Source organism: Labrus bergylta, chromosome 2 (assembly GCF_963930695.1).
Source record: "Labrus bergylta chromosome 2, fLabBer1.1, whole genome shotgun sequence".
NCBI lineage: Eukaryota > Metazoa > Chordata > Actinopteri > Labriformes > Labridae > Labrus > Labrus bergylta.
The window spans coordinates 11,995,756-12,013,408 of NC_089196.1; the positions used below are offsets into that span (position 1 = coordinate 11,995,756).

General features: G+C 40.2%; 1 protein-coding gene across 1 annotated transcript in view; it reads left to right on the forward strand.

Moving 5' to 3' along the window:
• The first annotated feature begins 267 nt into the window (after positions 1-267).
• pdlim2 (PDZ and LIM domain 2 (mystique)) overlaps positions 268-17,653 on the forward strand; it is a 36,096-nt gene continuing 18,710 nt past the window's right edge. The window contains exons 1-6 of the mRNA XM_020657063.3: positions 268-586; positions 8,780-8,908; positions 11,193-11,344; positions 14,109-14,178; positions 14,683-14,831; positions 16,432-16,495. Of these exons, the coding sequence (XP_020512719.1) occupies positions 8,816-8,908; positions 11,193-11,344; positions 14,109-14,178; positions 14,683-14,831; positions 16,432-16,495 (528 nt within the window). The 5' untranslated portion in view covers positions 268-586; positions 8,780-8,815. The remainder of the gene's footprint in view (positions 587-8,779; positions 8,909-11,192; positions 11,345-14,108; positions 14,179-14,682; positions 14,832-16,431; positions 16,496-17,653) is intronic.

Below are 17,653 nucleotides of genomic sequence, written 5' to 3' on the forward strand. Positions count from 1 at the left end.
GCATGCCCAGATGCCCCAATCAAATCAGGAACAGTAGGTTCAGACAGCTCAACAGCGTCATGTAGGCTTGGCTTTTTGGTGGGGCCCTGTTGGAAGCACGTGCTGCTCTTCCTCCTGTCGTCAGCAGGTAGCGCGCGGACCCAAAAACTCTGTTGAGAGCGCTTTCGGATAAATGGCTTAATCATAACTGCTGCACCCTCTTCTCATCTCCTCCCTCCTCTCTGATGCATGCGGCACGCCCCGCGCCGCTGGCCCTGTCAAAAGCTTTTATTTTGGTAATAGCACATGGCACCGCGAGCTCATCAGTGATACCACCGCGCGCGCGGCCACAAGTTGTGTTCATACGTGCCGCTGAAACATCTGAAACATCACGACACTGACAGTGAAGGGACTACATCTCATCATTTGCGCTTTAGTGCTCTTAAGTTGACGGAGGGGACTCAAAAAGCTGCGTTTTACTCGGTTTTTGGACACTTTTGGGCAGTTTTGTTTTCAGCTCAGGTGAACTGGGACTTGCCTTTTGTCGACGAGCGCGAGAGATTAAACAGGTGGAGAAGGCACCTAAAATCAACCTGCACTCACCTTGGTAAGAAAAAGTGTTATTTAAAAATGTCTCCACGTCCATAAAGTTTCTTTGCGAGCTCGATACACAATGTTTTTTGATTTCCTTCAAGCACGTCAATCTATCTATCAAATCAATCTGTCGAAACTGTTGTGAGTCAAACTTTTGTGAGCGTGCTGAGAGTGAATACATTAGCGTTGCTATTTGTATGTTATTGTATCCTATTCTCATATTTCTGTTTTAAATTTGTGTTTAATGTTGTTTTATGAGACGAAATGGGATTTTTTTTGAAGGTTTATTTCAGTCTTTTAACCTTAGAGGCTCATAACTCATAAACCTTGGAGCAAACTGTGTGCAGCACACACATAGGAGATAATTTGGCTAATGATGCATGTATGAGTGGAAATTGTAGAGTCTGACTGACTCGAGACTTCCAGACCACACATACAGATCTGTTATAAGGAAAGCAGGTATTTTTGCACGTTAAACAGTCAGGGTGATTTGTGGAAGGGGCTGGTCCAGGTGCGACCTAAGGAAACATTAAGTCAGTATTTCTGTCACATTGGTGTGTAGGCTGTTATCTTCTCTCTCCTCCTCTTTAAGTGAACTGTTGAGGGTGATGACTCTGAATTAGCAGGTCTACTGTAGTTCAAGTTTAGTAGCCTACTCTGTCATTCACAAGTTCATGTCCATTTGTTTAAGTGTATTGGGTGTAACTCAATGAAATGTTCATTGATAAACAAGTCTGGCTCGTGAGCTCAGCAGGTGGGAAAGCACTTAAAGGAGTTTCTCAGAGTTCATGTAGGCTACTATCCAGAACAGTCCCAGTGAAACTGTCTGCTGTTTGTGTACCTTCCCCATTGTGATGCAGCCTTTCATGTGCCAACTCCTAACCCTCCTCTCACTTTATATTGTGTTTGTTTTCTGACAGTTTTCCTCGTTTTTCTATGAGAGAACACTTTGGTTTTCTCAGATGGAATAGTCCTGAAACCATCAAGAAACCAAAACAGACCACTGTAATTTTGGAGAGAGCGAAGCGGTTGTCTTTTCAAGAAAAAAGGGAAAAGCCAAACTTGTAACTCACTAACTTCGGCAGGAATGTATTTTTTGTTTGTTTGACACTTGCACTGAGGTTTCGACCTAAGAACATATCAGTCTTCTTTTGCTAAATACCACTGTGTTGGTATTTTATTTAGCTCTGCAGTTACAGCCTGTGCACGTTTATGCAGGAAGTCAGTATGTCTGTTATGTCTGAATGATGAGAGTGTGTTTTTGGCTCTAGTTTTTAGTGTGTGTGGTTTTCAGATTTAGCTTAAGCAGAGGCGTCACAGGATGGCTCTGAGTGTTGAGTAGAAAAATAACAACAGTTTTTGGTTTGAGGGTGTTATTCTAACATTGACAGAAATGAAGTCTGTAACCACCATGCATCTAAATATATTAAGTTGATGTTTGCAGCAGTGTATTTCATGAGTAGGCATGTGATGGAAGAAGCAGCTAATGGTGCGTGCATGCAGAGGATGTGGTTAACTGGTCTGATTTGCTGAGGGGCACAGTGTGCAGTCAGTGCAGTGTGAACAACAGTAGAAACATGATCTCCACATCAGGATAGTGCAGAGGGAGATAAGTGGAGCTGGTACCAAAGTGTTCTTGTACTGTAACAAACCATCTTTGCAGTGAACACAATCCAACCCACTGTAGCAATGCTGCAGCAAAGTGGCAACCTGAGAAACACTCTTTTAGATAACAGAAGGGCCCATGATACATAGAGATCTCCTGAACGATAGTGTGATAGTGCAGTTTCAAAAAGAAAACATAATATTGAGAGAAAACACACTGATTGCACATTTTGACTAGCATGAGCATTACAACCTACAGAATTTTAGGCAGTATCAGAGGCTAATGCAGTTACCAGTACTGGTATTGGTATCAGATAAACTTAAATCAACCAATTGGGATAAATTGAGCTAATCTCTATTTAAATATTGTACATCAAATATGGAGAATACGTAAGTTTAGCACACCATTCAAGTCTTTGAGGCTTTGGTGTATAAAAAAACTCTCTGTATGGAGAGCATAAGCAGAGGGAGCAACATCTGTTAAAATGACATCTGGTGGGGGATGTATCAAACCCAGATTTATTTATCTCTATAAACAGAAATCTGAACGCAAGTGCAACCAACAATGTGATCTAAAAGTGAGTGTGATGAGTCAGAAATACAACGTTGTTCAAAATCTATGAAGATGCCATGCCAAAGGGCCAAGGTTAGATGCATAGTTGGTCACTGGGTTTGCCATTGTTTCCAGAGGCATGTATCGTCATCAAATGATAGTCGTTTGGTTACGAGAATTGGGTTGAGCTAATTTTAGCAGCAGCCTGCTCCGGATATGTCTTTTCCAAAGTAGAGCATTTGAGAAGCACTGATATACAGTGAAACTTCTTTTATTCAGTTTTTTACATGTTTAATTGTCTCATAAAAAATATATACTTGAAAAAGGTAAACCGACAACTTGAGCACATGTTAATTAACTTTTTTGAACTAAATGACCCCTCTGGTTTCTTAAGGCTTCCTTATCGTCAGGATACGTCTCAAACTGCATTTTCAAATCTCAAAATCTAATAATTATTGACTTGAAAAATATTTTGATCATATCTTTCCCCATATCTCCCGGCACTTCGTAACAGTTTCAGGATTATGTTGCAGCTTGTTGCCCTTCAGGAGCATGTATCGTAAATGTTTCTCACTGAAAAGGGAGTAACCACAAAAATTACAGGTATGGCTCCGTCTATAATCATCTTGCTGACATATAAGCGATTAGCGAGATATATATATATATATATATATATATGACACAGAAACGTATTATTAACCAACGCCCCTTTTGACATCATATGTTGTTGTTTGATATGTCCTCATCTCCATGGTGACTACAGCCCTATCTGACCATATGGGTGTGATTTGGAGAATACTTTGAATGTTATTGTGCTGTACTCAGTCCAGGGATAGGCTTGGTGCTGCATTCTTCTCCTTTCTATTCAGAGGGTGTGTGTCCAGGTAGGTGCCGACCTGTCAGGGTGCTGTCTGACACGCAGGGCAGAGTCATCAGCAGACTGCATCACCTGCTGAGGGCAGCGGAAAGTTCACACTGGGGTGTATGATCACCAGCGAGAGCCCTAACAGGTGTGATTCATGCCAGGAATATTCCCCTGCAGCGACCATTGTTCATCTGAGAGTTTGTGTCTCTTTCGCTTAAAAGCGTCCAGCTGAATGTTTTTATGTCTGTTATGTTCATCAGCCATTCTTTCAGTGTTAGCACATTGGAAAGTCAGTGCTTGTTCAGTTCAGTGCAAAGGATTTTGGCCCCGAGTTCAAGGAGAAGACCAACAATCTCAGTTAAGATCTGCAGTGAATCAGGGAAAAGGTGAAGTTTTGGTGCTCAGGTGTGGCTGCCAGACATTTTAATATAGAGTTTAGACAGCACTGTACTTAGTTAACCTAATCCCGTCAGTGCTTAGGAATATTTAACTAACAAGCAGTACATGTGGCAACAATGTGTTTTTCCAAACACAGAATAAATGAAGTGTTATCCTAGGATTATATTTCTTTCACATAATAAAGCTTAGTATGTTTTTATGTGATGCACATGATTATTTTTGACACTAATGACATTTTTCCTGTTAAAATCTTACCTAATATAACCGTCAACATGTGTACTTGTTGCTATAGTTGTGCTATGGTGATATGCTGATCAAAGTTTATGACTCATAAGAGATGAGTCACGATAGTATTTGCCACACTCCAGTAAACCACACACACACATTCACACATGCAGAGTTTCAGGCTTGTGTTTGCTGGTTTCACTCAATCAGCCTAAAAAACTATGACTCTTACAGTAAACATGCTTAATTAAAGATTTCACATCAGCTAGATGTAATTGTTTGTCTATGTTCCTCAGTCTAAATGACACCCAGGTTCACTGCCTCTGACCTCCAGTGAGGTATACTGAGGCTTGTGGTGCCTGTCTGTTTTTTACTCAATTCTAGAAAAAATAAATAAAAAAGACACTGCTGTTGGACCCTCATTATGTTTAGCAAACACAAAACCACATGTTTACTTACTTGGGTCTAATAAGGAAGATGTTTGAGACTGTTCTTTACTAAACCAAAAGTAGTCGACAACAGTTTCATTTGTATGTCATTAGTAGCATTAAATAACAGTAATTATTAATGCTGTCTTTGTTTTAGCTTCTCAAAGCAAATTGATAACATGTTTTTGAAACAGCTGAAATCAATCCTTTTGATTTCACTTTGACCCTAATATGTGTTATTGAAAACCTTTTCCAATGAAACCCTTCAGGCTGTCTGCATGTTGGAGCAGCGAGCCTTGAATCCAGCGTTTTGAAAGGCCCGTTCTTCCCCTCCGCACCTCCACTATCTCTCTTGCCTATAGGAGCTATCGCTCAGAAGTGACAAGTGCCAAAAGGCTTTCATAATACAGAGTATCTACATTAAAGGCTTTTCTTTCCACTCCAGAGAGCAAAAAATATCCTAGAAGATACTGAAACACAGTCTCACTGATCCTATACCTCAACTTTTGATTGATACGTAGCAGCAACTCTGAGATTTTGTTTTTGATATCACACATCTTTATATACTGTCAGTGTCATGCTGGTAGTAACTTATTTATTGTGCTACTACTCAACATTCAATGTTGAGGAGTTTCTCAAACTGTTGTCCTAAATTTTACACACAAGATACACATAATAGACTTCTCACAACATGGAATAGACAAAGTCTTAGAGGAGCCTTTTTTCATTATTGATTAATCAGCATATTCTTTCTGGATTTATTAGTTGTTCCACAATGTTTTTAAAAACTCACTTCAAAGTCAAAGTAGATAATGGTCCATTATTGTATCTGAACTACAATCATAAACACAAAGATTTTGGGTCACAAAATAGTTGCTGATTTTTTTTCCCGATGATTGATACCTGGATACTTCAAAATAGTAGAAACCCTTTTGGTCATACACCTCAACAACCTAGGCTTTTTTTTTTAGCCTCAAATCTTACTATAGGGTAATCAGCACCTCTTAAAAACAGCATTTGATGAAACTGACTACATGATGTTGACATATTTTTAGCAGCTTCTTATAGACTACAAGGGATGTAGCTGGATTTATCTAATGAATTCACTTCTGAATGTAATAGATTAAACCTGTCTGAGAACGTTGGTTGCCGCCTCTTGTAGCCTGTCAAACTTGGCACGTTACTGTACGTTGGTATGAACTGTAGGAATGCTGGGAAGTCATGCACTTGTCTTTTGTCTTATTTGGAAATGTGAGTAATTCAGTAAACCTACTGTACCTGTTTCATCTCTTCTCCTGCTTACATCCTGTTGGGTGGCTGATGCTGAACTGTGAAATGATTCATGACTGGAATTCTTCTCTTTGTCTGGGGTGTATTCAATTGTAATCCATAATTGGTGTGGCAACGAGATATCACGAGTACACCTTTTATTTGAATCGCCAGCCATCCAACTGTGTTTTTATGTTGGCCAGAGAAGGTTTTAGCTATCTCTTTTCAGCAGTGTTTTGTTTACAAAGTACCCTTCAAAACTCACCAGTGGCCAATTAAGCAGAGACCATGAGTGTGCCACTTCCCCTTACTGCCACTTTTAGTTGTTTGTCAGCTCTGCCGCATACTTTCACTTTGACATTATCCTCCACTAATGCTTTTATGACGCTAACAGTGAATGTTTATGTAGGGAATTAGCAGGGTGCCTGTATGGTAATGGGTGCAGAGGCTCATGGAACTAATTGACACCCCCAAAGGCTGGGAAAGTTTTGGGCGGTCGCTCTCTGTCATTATCACTACTGCAGTTATTTCTGGAGCCCACAGCAATTTAGAGCAACTAATGATGGTGAGCCCAGTAACCCTGCTAATTGGCCCAGACTGGTTCTAACTAACTGGGCCTGCACTGTATGTCCCAAACACTTGAGGAATGTGGGGCCGATTATACAGGCCAGTGTTTGGAGGGATTGAGGAGAGCAGCATGGCTGATGTCCCAGATCCACTCTGAGCTTAACTTTCTTACTCTTCATACTTCAAGATTATCTGATAACTTTATGATGCAGTGTTTATAATCATTAACATGCTTTTATGACTTTATTTATGAAGAGAGGGTAAGTTAAGAGTAAGATCATAATTTACATTCCACTGTTGGCCACAGTATGTATATCTGTCTACACTTAGTGTGATAGTAAACTTTGTGTTGAGATCACAAGATATTACCCTGTGATTAACTGAAACACTTGCAGTACTTAGAGGTGAAAAACACAGGGTAAGTCTGTAATTACTCAATGACTTAAGAGGTGCAAAAACATGGGGTAGGGCTGTAATTACTCATTGGCTAAAGAATAGGCCTGAATCGAGCGAAAAACAAGGCGACCTGATGGGATGTAACATGGAGGAGTTTAACCCTGACAATAATTCAGGTCTCCTAGCGGTGATGCTTATGACATGACAGTCGGGTAGTTCGCAGAAATAATTGGCCAAAGGAGAAGTTGACAACAGTTTTAAAGTAAGTTATTCAAAATCGATGAATAAGTTGAAATATATGTGTATTTTCATGGTTAGTGTGGGTTTTCACATGCAGGTGTTGAGGTTTTAATGGACCTGTAAGTGCTCATCCAATCATCACTGTACACCACTGAGATCTTTTTCTGCTCATGCAGTCATACAACAGACAGTCTTTTGTGTCTGAGGGAAAAGTATTCACACAATATCATCAAGGCAAAAACAACAACAACATAATTACAACATTGTTTGATACGATTCAAATATTTAAAAGTGTATTGAACTCTGTTTTATTTTTGTAAGGATCTTGTAAAAGATACATTTTACCAGCGTAAGTATTACAGTATTAAATAAGTACTGGTATACCATTTGTACATTGAATTATTACATCAGGATTGAGTGGTGGCAATTTAGTCACCTAACCGCCAATACTGTTTTTTAAGGTAGCATTAGAGGCATTTCTGATACTTGTATTAGACCGACCTATGTGGCTCTGGCTGTTCAATGACAGTGTTTGAACATGCTGCTTGACGCCCCCACTTCATAAAGCTGAGGTTCTAGAGAATTGATGTAACTTTTGCTTCCCCCCCTAAGACCACACTGTAGCATGTTTCATATTTGATGTCCTACCTTTAGAGTCCAAAAACATAAAGTTCAATCCTTACCAGGAGTTGAACATCCATACAGTATCTCTTACTTGTCTATACTGTCACCAAGCAGTTAAGATTTGTGAAGGATGTAAATGCAAAAAGACAACAAACTTTAAATACTTGATCATCAGTTCTGACAGTTGACCCTCAAAACAACATTCAGATGAATGGATATTTATATAATTGAAAGATAATTTGGCCAATAAGGCCAGTAAAACATGTTACAGTAAGATTTGTTTCTTCCTTATATTTCATTAGTTCCATTCCAGAAAAATGTGTCTTCAAGAGAAACGTCAGAATGCATATTGTTTTACTGTACTTTGGCGTCTCCAACAATCCGAATTTAAAACACAAGGTTTACAGCCTCAGATCCACAAATTCCCAACAGACTTTGTGGAAAGTTGAATCTATAAATTTACATGCAAACTAAAACCGTGAAAATACAAAATATCCCCTCAAGAGCAGTGTTACAGATGGACTTTTAGACAAGTTTATTTATACAGTTAATTCTGATAAACATTTCTTAAAGGGCTACCAAACTGCAAGTCATGTATCATTCTATCCTTGTATACTGTAGACATATACATTACACACAACACTCAGAGTGAAGCACAACAAAACGTACACCATGTTTGCAAGACTTTTGTTTGTGTTTTTCTCTTGTCTTAAAAGAGCATTTGGATTTAATGAAACTCTTTTGCTTTGCATGCACTTTAGCAATGTTTAGTAATTTATCTTTGGTTTCAAATTCCTCCAATTCCTGTTTGATGTGGTTACACAATCCATGTCAAGGGGACTTACCAGTGGCCACTGAAGGCAAAGTGTTGTTGCAGATGAAAGGCGGCTTCGGCAAATGTTCAATATCTTCACCTGCTGCTCTGATATTCAGTCTGTGCAGCAGAAATGCGTGACTCCGATTCAGCAATGGTCATGTTTTATTCCCACATGTGACTCAAACTCTTATGTTCACTGTTTCTCTCTTTATTGTCAGGTTTTTTACAAGTGTGCGTGCTGAACGGATCCCTAAATGGCACTGAAAGTGAACCTAATCGGCCCATCACCATGGGGCTTCAGGATATACGGAGGGAGAGACTTCAAGAAGGCCATAACTGTATCCAAGGTACTTATCGAAACACCTCGTTTCTGCACCTTATCAAGGCATGTCCTCTGTTTTTGTGAAAGCTCAGCCTGTAATGGCATGTCACGCAAAGTCAACTTCCTCCTCTCTCTGTCTCTCTTCTCGTCTTTGTTTTTGTCCTGTAGCTGTTTCGTACCTATTTCCTTGACCACTGTACCCGTTAGAAAAGAATGGAAGTAGATTACATTAGAAGGAAACTGCTGATTACAGTTGCAGTGGAAGTTGAGGCGGGAGGTGAGGGGTTCTTGATCTGAGTGTGAGTGTGTGTGTGTGTGTGTGTGTAGTACATGCATTTGCAGATTCTGTAAATTCCAAACTATAGCACATGCATGTTGTTTTTATTTGCAACATTTTCAAAATTATAAGGGGGGAGGTTTGAGGATGTGAAAACCTTACCAATGTTGGCAGACAGCACACAGTAAACACCACCAGGAAATCTTGCTCAGATTAACTTCTGCATGCCAGAGACACCTAACTCTGCCCACTGGACATCCTGCTCATACTTCACCACCTCAGCCTGGGTTTTTCAGAGAGACTAAAGCTGTTTTCACACATGCATTCCTGAAAACAATTCTAGAAAATTTCAGGACAGGCTGCCCCTGAAACCTTCCTTTCCTGCCTGTTCACATATGCACTTCACAGCAGGAGACTGTCCCCTTCAGATGGGAGGAGGGGGGTCCCAGGAGGCAGGACATGATGTACAAAGAACAACTCTGCTGAATGGTGGATGACGCAGTAGAGTCTGACGCTACAATGACATAAATTTACCATTTACCATTACCAAAAAAAAAATAACACCTATACACAGAAGCTTCTGAAACCCATAAGGGATGAATGATTGCAGGGCACTCGTGCTTCAAACGGAACATAACTTCAAAAGCATTTATCGTTTGCCACCTCTTAACAACCTATGCTAGAAAAACATTCCTCTCCCCTCATCTCTTGATTAATAGCCCTTTTGTCTTGATTTTGTTACTGCTAGCCAGTAAACAACACCAGCATGTTTCCGTGTCTCAAATATCAAACAAGTTCTCTGAAGTGACAGGGATTCCTGCAGAGGAAGAACCGCCACCGCTGAGATCAGTTTCTAAAGCCCATTTTGAGAAATGTCTTTTCTCACCCCCTCCGCCCGGCCGTGAAGCAGCCACAGGGTTGGCTCATCTGAAGTGGTTAGTGCTTGGCAGAAACACAACATGGGTGCCCTCTTTCTTTTATTCCTGTTGTCCTGAAAGATAGCTGTTTTCACTTGGGCACAGACACTGGAAAAGAGCCCTCAACTGTTCCCAGTGTTGATGTGAAACCAGGCGTGTCCTGATCAGAAAAGGCATGCACTATTGTGGGTCACCACAGTAACGCTTAATTGCCTCTGGAGTGGGCCCACAGACATGGCACCTCTGCCCTCGCGCCTGGCAAAATTGACAAACAGTTGGTTGACTATTTATACCCCTTATTTTGCCTTTAATGTTCTCTGATTGGATCTTTTTTTTTGGTTTTGCTTTACATTCTTTGTTTTATTGCCTTTTTCTGCTTTTAATTATGAGGCGAGAAATGTTTGTGGCAAATGTGCTACTCCTCTCAAGTTTAAGCAGCATTTACCTCAACATTTTGCCTTCTGCTTTAGTAACTTGTGTGTTTGAGTGTTTATCTCTGGGCTGCAGAAATTAAGCTCAAAGTAGTGGAAAAGATGTTGTGTTTTGGCCCATTACTGTGGAATTCCCTCTGATTTGTGGGTATAACATTGGCTTTGACATGTGGTAAGGCTAGATGCAAAGGTCAGGCCCAGTCAAACCATCAAGTAGTGTCACACTAATGACTTGTCCCTCCGGGTGTTGTGAATCTTTTGGCTCAGGACCAGCACTGCCTTTTTCCATGTGTGTGTGAAGTGCTCTGGGGTCTGTTGGTATTTGTTAATATAGGAGTTATAGAAAGAGATAAATACATTAAGAGTGTGGCTGAAGTGAGGTCGGCTCATTTTTCAATATAGCCTTATTTCAATGTTTGATAGAATAAAAAAGTAGATAACAGATCTTCAGTCACATTTCTAACCAAAAGTTGCCGTGGAGAGACCATTGTCAGAAATTGCACATACTTTTGGAAAACTTCTCATTTGTATATTGCTGAAAGTCAGCGGCTGACAAATTATCCACACAGCCATGGGATACAGAGCTGTTGACGCCTGCTAGATGGATAACATCCATTCAGTCATGTTCAGAGCAGGACCCCGAGCCAGTAGAACCTAACTCAAGCTCATTCTTCTGTTCTACAGGTCAACGGGGGCAGCAAGGCTGAGAAAGCAGCCCTACAACCTGGTGACATTATCTTGGAGATCAACGGTGAAAACACAGCTGACATGCTGAACGTGGAGGCCCAGAACAAGATAAAGAACTCCCAGACTCAGCTGCAGCTGATGTTGGAGAGGTACCATGCGACTTGTATTACTCTGTTTTGCAAATCAGAAATATATAGACTTGCAATTCAGTGCCATGCAAGTTTCTGCAGCAAAGCTCTGAATATAAACCCTTTTAAAATGTCCCTGATATTTAGTTTCTACAAAGAGTGCATTCCAGTGGGCTCCAGCTTCCATTTGTCTTTACACTGTTTTTAACTTTAGCATGCAAGCACTGTACAACAACACAAGTGATTGTAATCAGGGGAAATGCCAGCATGTATGAGAGCCAGCCCTTCCTAGTCCTCCTTAATAAACCTTGTTTTGAGATATGCCAAGACCTTGTGTAGTTGGTTGCTAAAAAAAACTATTTTAAGCCAGGACTGCTCTTGGCTGGCATTTTGATTAAAGGTCCTCCCTAAACTCTCATTTAGCATTACTGCTAGCTTGTCACTTTTTTGGGGGGTCTTTCTTTCTTGTGCAAACAGACACACACACAAACATGAACGTTCACACTCTCTCATGCACGTGGACTCAGACATATTTCCTCCTTGGATGTCCTATGTCCATGTGAGTAAATTTTTCCCTGCTGACCTCATGTCTCCCACTAAGCCAGAAACAACACCAGCAGTCCTCACTTCCCCGGGACAATGCCACTGTGCCATGTCTTTAATCCCACTCTGTTTGCCATCTGTAGTTTCAGAACCAAAATTTCTGCACATCTCAAAGTCTGCTCTCTCAATGCCACTCATCAATCATGTATCCTATATTAAACACATTCAGACCAGCTCTTAAAAGTCCTGTAATCACGTAGCACTATTATGTAAAGTTGGATTTGTTCATGCTGAGTTGAGTGTGCTCCCTTTTTCCTGCTTGACATCTGGTATGTGCGCACTGCCAGTCTTCACACAAATGGTGTTGCCCACTGAAAGAAGCTTGCATCAGCACATCCTCAGGATAGAGCAGCGTTGTTTTTAGGTGTGTCTCGAGCAGTATACAGTATCAATGGTTTGTTTTTTGCGCATCCAACTTCTGCAAACCCTGGTTATATTTTACATGACATATCAACCAAACCAACACTGTCTCGCCATTTTCCCCTTAGGTATTTTACTTTGGGTATGTTTTCAGTGTTTGATTTGACTCAGTTGTTAAATGATGCCCTTCCTATAATTGCCACATTGACCAAAGGGGTGATACTGTCTCTCTCTATAACAGAGTTAGCTTTCAGAACAACTCATGGGTACACAAGTTTCCTCTCTCATACTGAGATCCTCGGATGTGCTTACATACCGTCTAGTTCTTTTTGTGGATCACTATCTCATTTGATCGACAAGAATTCCAAAAACTACTGCTTCTGTTTCTGGTCCGATTTGTACTTTTGTTTTCCCTTTTTCCTGATCCTAAAGTTCCTGGTTTTTATAGCAACATTTTACCGTTTTGATTTAGTTGAAGTTCACATTTGAAAACTTTGGCTGTTTTGATCTTAACTAGGATTTGTTTAAAGTATGTTTATTCTAACATTTGTGTCTGATGATAAGCCACAGTGTCTTTCTTAACATGAATGAAGATCAGGAATCATATCAAACTTTTCAAACAATAACCAAGGCCTATAAAGCACCGGCTTTCCTTGTCTTCAGGGGGTATCAAGATGATGAGTAAAACCTTTTTGCTTTTTCAGAATTCAGATATGTCAGAATCCTGGTATATTCAGTTTTATAATATTCAGTCCATTGATATTTAAGTTTTCAGCATGGTGAGGTATTTTTACAATGCACATGTCTGAAGAATCTACCCTCAGGCACATCTGCTTGTTGACAGCCTGAACCAGCAGATCTGAAGTGCAGATGTATCACACTGTGTTATAAAGTCAGAGTTTGGCTTCCCCCAAAATATTTGTCGTGATAAAATGTCAGTGACACTGATATTAACTGACCTACAATACTCCTCTCTCACCATGGCTTCCTCTGGTGTTCTGATGTACATGGTAGAAAATGGAAGTGTAAAACACACATGAGCATTTTCAGCTGTGCAGTTTCTCATTTATTACTGCAAACATTTATGTCTCTCCTACTAGAAGACATGTCTTACGGCCCGCTGTATCAGTTTTCGTCGTATTGCCTTTTCTTTCTTATGTGCTGTATGTGGAGCTCAGGCCACGAGAGGTGTGTTTCTGGGTGATTTACCACAGGCATTCAGGCCTTCCTGTGTGCCTCATTACCTCGGGCTGAGCTTAGAGCCAGTCAGCCTCTGGCCCAGCAGCCGGGAGGGGGGTACTGTGTGTTTGCATTGGCTCTTACACTGCCCTTATTCCCCCTCCAAATTCAATGATGGAACTGCTCGCAGAATATGTTTTCAATCGAAGAAAGTCAAACAAAAATGACTGGTTGGAAAGACGAGATCCATCGAGAGAATATTTAAAGGGGACAGAGTGTGCAGTACTTCTGCAGAACTCTGGAAGATTTATGGGAACAAACCAATGTATGCTCACCAAGAGATGTCAGAGAAAAGAGATGTCATGCAAGAATTTTAACAGAGGAGCACTTCAAATTATGACTCTTCCTTCACTCAGCATTTTCCTTGAAGTTCTTGAACATTATACAAACTTTGAGTACATCAGCCTTTTCCAGAAAGATGAGCTTGTTTCACATACACTGCCACAGTTTATTATTATTATTGTTTTTTTATTTAGCCAAGTATGACTCAGACTTTCTCTACGTGCTAGAATGAAAGTGTCGTGAGTCAGGTATTATCGGTGTTGACAGTCAGTTGACTATTTCTGCTTTCTGTCTTTTGAAGACCTGAACCTGCCGGCCCAGGACAAACCAACGGCATCAGCACCCCTGAGCAACTCACCGGACGCTTCCAGGTCAGTGCTACAGCTTTACAGACATTGTAATGTGTTCCCAGTGTCACCTGATTATTAGAATCAATGGCAAATAAATGTTAAAAACTTAATTGTTTAACTTCAAGATGTTGCTGGTTTATGTAGGAAGATATGTTGTTTTAACTACAGCGTGTACGCTACTTTATCTCTATGAATCCATGCTGCAACATCTGTTTATGATATATCCTCTTATTTACTCGTTTCAAGATTGAAGCAGTACGAGTGGTTCTTAAGTACTTGTCTCTGTGTTATATCTCTCTCACAATGAGTCCCAGGCCAGAAGTGATAATATACAGTGAATACAAAGTCTGTAAAACTGTTTAACGTTTACCTCTCTCTACATGTCTTCGCTGACATTCTCACAGGTGTCCATTAGGCCTCTCTTGTACACCTTTCACTCTTGCAGCAGTAAAGATAAAGTTACGTCAAATGGAAACTAATGCAGTAACATTCACTCTGATGTTCTTTTCTTCTTTTTTTTTTTAGGAGGCCGTAATCGTGAGTCGAGATGAGAATCAGAACTACAGAGAGTACACCATCTCCAGCCCTGCATCGCTGTCACCTGGACCTTATTCACCAGTTCCTCCTGCCAGCCCCGACGGAAAGAGAGACAAACTGACACCAACTAACAAGAGGTAGCTCACTGGAAATCAGCATTTTACGTGCAAGTTTAAATTGATAGAAGTCACACGCACCAATTCTTAGCAATGCACTTTTGATGATGAGAAGGTTTCTGGTGAACTATTTAATCTCTATAAATTTGTGCAACCTTTTAAATTCACTCTTGACCACACATTTATGTTAATTAATTAATGTTCTTTCATGTTGGAAAAGCATTCAAATAAGGCATTTAAAAAATAATCGGGAGTCAGACTCATTTGATCTGGTTACAGGTAAATAAGAGTTTGGACAATCAGACTGAAATTTAAGATTTTTAAGGACATTCTTTAGGCATGAACAGGGTCAAAGATAGTCTGAGGACATTTCAGGGTTGGACATTTCAGAAGTCAATTCATGACAGTCAAGTCTTTTTCAGGAACCTGTCAATTCACTGCTTCAATAGGCTTGAATCAGGACAAAAGGGTGCAGCAAGTGCTCTCTTGACTCCACAACAGGCCCCGAGTCAATAGGTTTGGGAATAACAGACAGAAAGTGGAGCCATGGGATTGTACTGTAGTAACAAAGGATATGCACAGGATATCACATTCCTGCGTTTGCACTCAGGTTAACAAAAGACAGTGTGTGGAACATTCACCGCGCTCGCTCTGAACGAGTTCGGCTGTTGACTCTCACCACAACTTTTAATAGGTCAAAGGTCAACTTTAGTTTTTAACCCACATCTGGACTGATGGAGCTACTTGATTTGTTAATTTAATTCTCAGTTGCATTTTATTTTTCTTTCTTAATATTTTGAACTAATGCACAGAATTATAAAGACTGTCCATTAGATAGGTCAATCTCCAAGGTTGCACTATCCATCTTTTTGAGACATGATGGGGTATCTGCCAATAGGACACAGATCCGATCTGATACCAGGTATAAATGAATAACCTGCTTTCCTTACTGTGTGGATGAGACTGGGAATCCATTATGTGTAGGTCAGCATCAGGTTTTCCCAACTTATCAAAACATTTTCAAATAAATACATACATACAGATGGTCTAAATTAATGACACAATCTGACCCACAGTCTGTGTACCACTTACAACAGCACCCCCCCCCCCCCCAGTTAACCCTCGTTGAGCTGCTCTGTTTCTTTAAATGGCTTTTCAAGTTGCTAGCATTGTTATTTATTGTGAGAATAATAGAAGCAGAGCACAAGAAATCTCTTTAACCATTTAGTATATATTTTCACTACAATAGGTAAAATATCGGGGCGCAACTCAGGTGTTTGTGATACAGATAGCAGAGGAATTGTAAACACGCGACCATGTAGAGACAGAAATGACATACCATTGTGTAAATACGATAAAAAGGCTAACATAAGGCTATTTGGTTTAATGAAAGGACAATGTATAGACCTGGTATCCTTAAATGACTTCTGTTGTGATCTGGCGCTATATAGAAAATACAATTAAATAAAATGAACTTGACCTTCGGGGTGCCCCCCTAATAAGGGTTGGGGACCCACTGACCTGATAGTATTTTTTAATTCGGGCTAACCCAGCAGATACCAGACAAATTAGAGTACTTAATCTATGATTGCATTTTGATATCATTTTTTTTATGCTACAGTGTCCAGCTGCGCTCATGGTCTCCAGAGGAGAAGAGTCACAGACTGTCCAGACCGCCGTCACAGGTTGGTTTCTCACATTAAACAAGCACAATTCTCCGTGTATTTCTTTGTAAATGTCTCTTGTCACTCAGCCCCCTGAGCTATGCAGTTAAGGATTGTCCAACACTTGTTTAAACACACAGTATGTAAATTTTCAATCTTTTCCAACAGTATTTATACTGGCACTGTTGTTTACAATGAATAACTGACTCTATGCATCGCTATATTTGATTATGTGCTGGTTTACATTAGTTGTTCAACCCTTAAGAATGGTTAGACAGAAGTTTTCTGTCAACGCTTTAAATCTGTCATAAATATGCACATTAGGCCTGAAGTTCATTTGGTAAGTCAGCTGAAGGTTTTTATCTCCTAAACTGTTAATTTCCTGTAAAGTTCACACCATATTTAAATTATCAGCCTTTCTTATGTGTTATCAGTCTCCAGTACCATGTAAAATGCCTTCAAAGTCCTCTGGGCTCCTCTGATAAGGTTTTCAGACTTTACACTACAAGCAGGATAAAGTGAGGCTTTGGCATTTTCATAGCAGGGAGTGTATAAACTTCAAAGGTCAGTCATTAAAAATATCTGACATTAGGCTGAACAACAGTCTGGAGCTGTTCAGACCCTACTAAAAAGAAAAATTATTTCTCTCTGTCAAAACAATGATCTTAACCTTTTGTCTGAATAAAGACCCATTAGTCTCAGTATGATGTAAAATATGGCATGTGGTGAAAGACAGACTTTGGGTTATCATGAGACTGCAGCTAAACTATGCACTGCTTATTTACCATTCCAACAACAAAACCAAAGAGGGCGACTCAGGCGTCTGGAACGACTTCAGTGACTTAAAGAGAGAAAATGTTGTGGGAAAGTTCGTAATGAACTATTCCAGCTATGTCTTGGAGCCTGGGTCCCACTGAAGATACAACATGTGAGATGACAGAGCAGGAAAAAACATACAAGACCTTTTTGTAATAGCACAAGGAATTCCAGCAGTATTTATAACTGTGGACAAAGTTGAATCAAATATGCAGAGGTTTGAACTTCAAAACATTCTAGCGTTCCCTCTAAGAGGCAGCTGGCTGAGAGGGTCCATTTTTAACATTTCTCTGTTGTTTACATGTTAAATAGAAATCAGATGCACTGTCATTCACAGCGTAGTCCAGTCCCTGAGACTCCTGA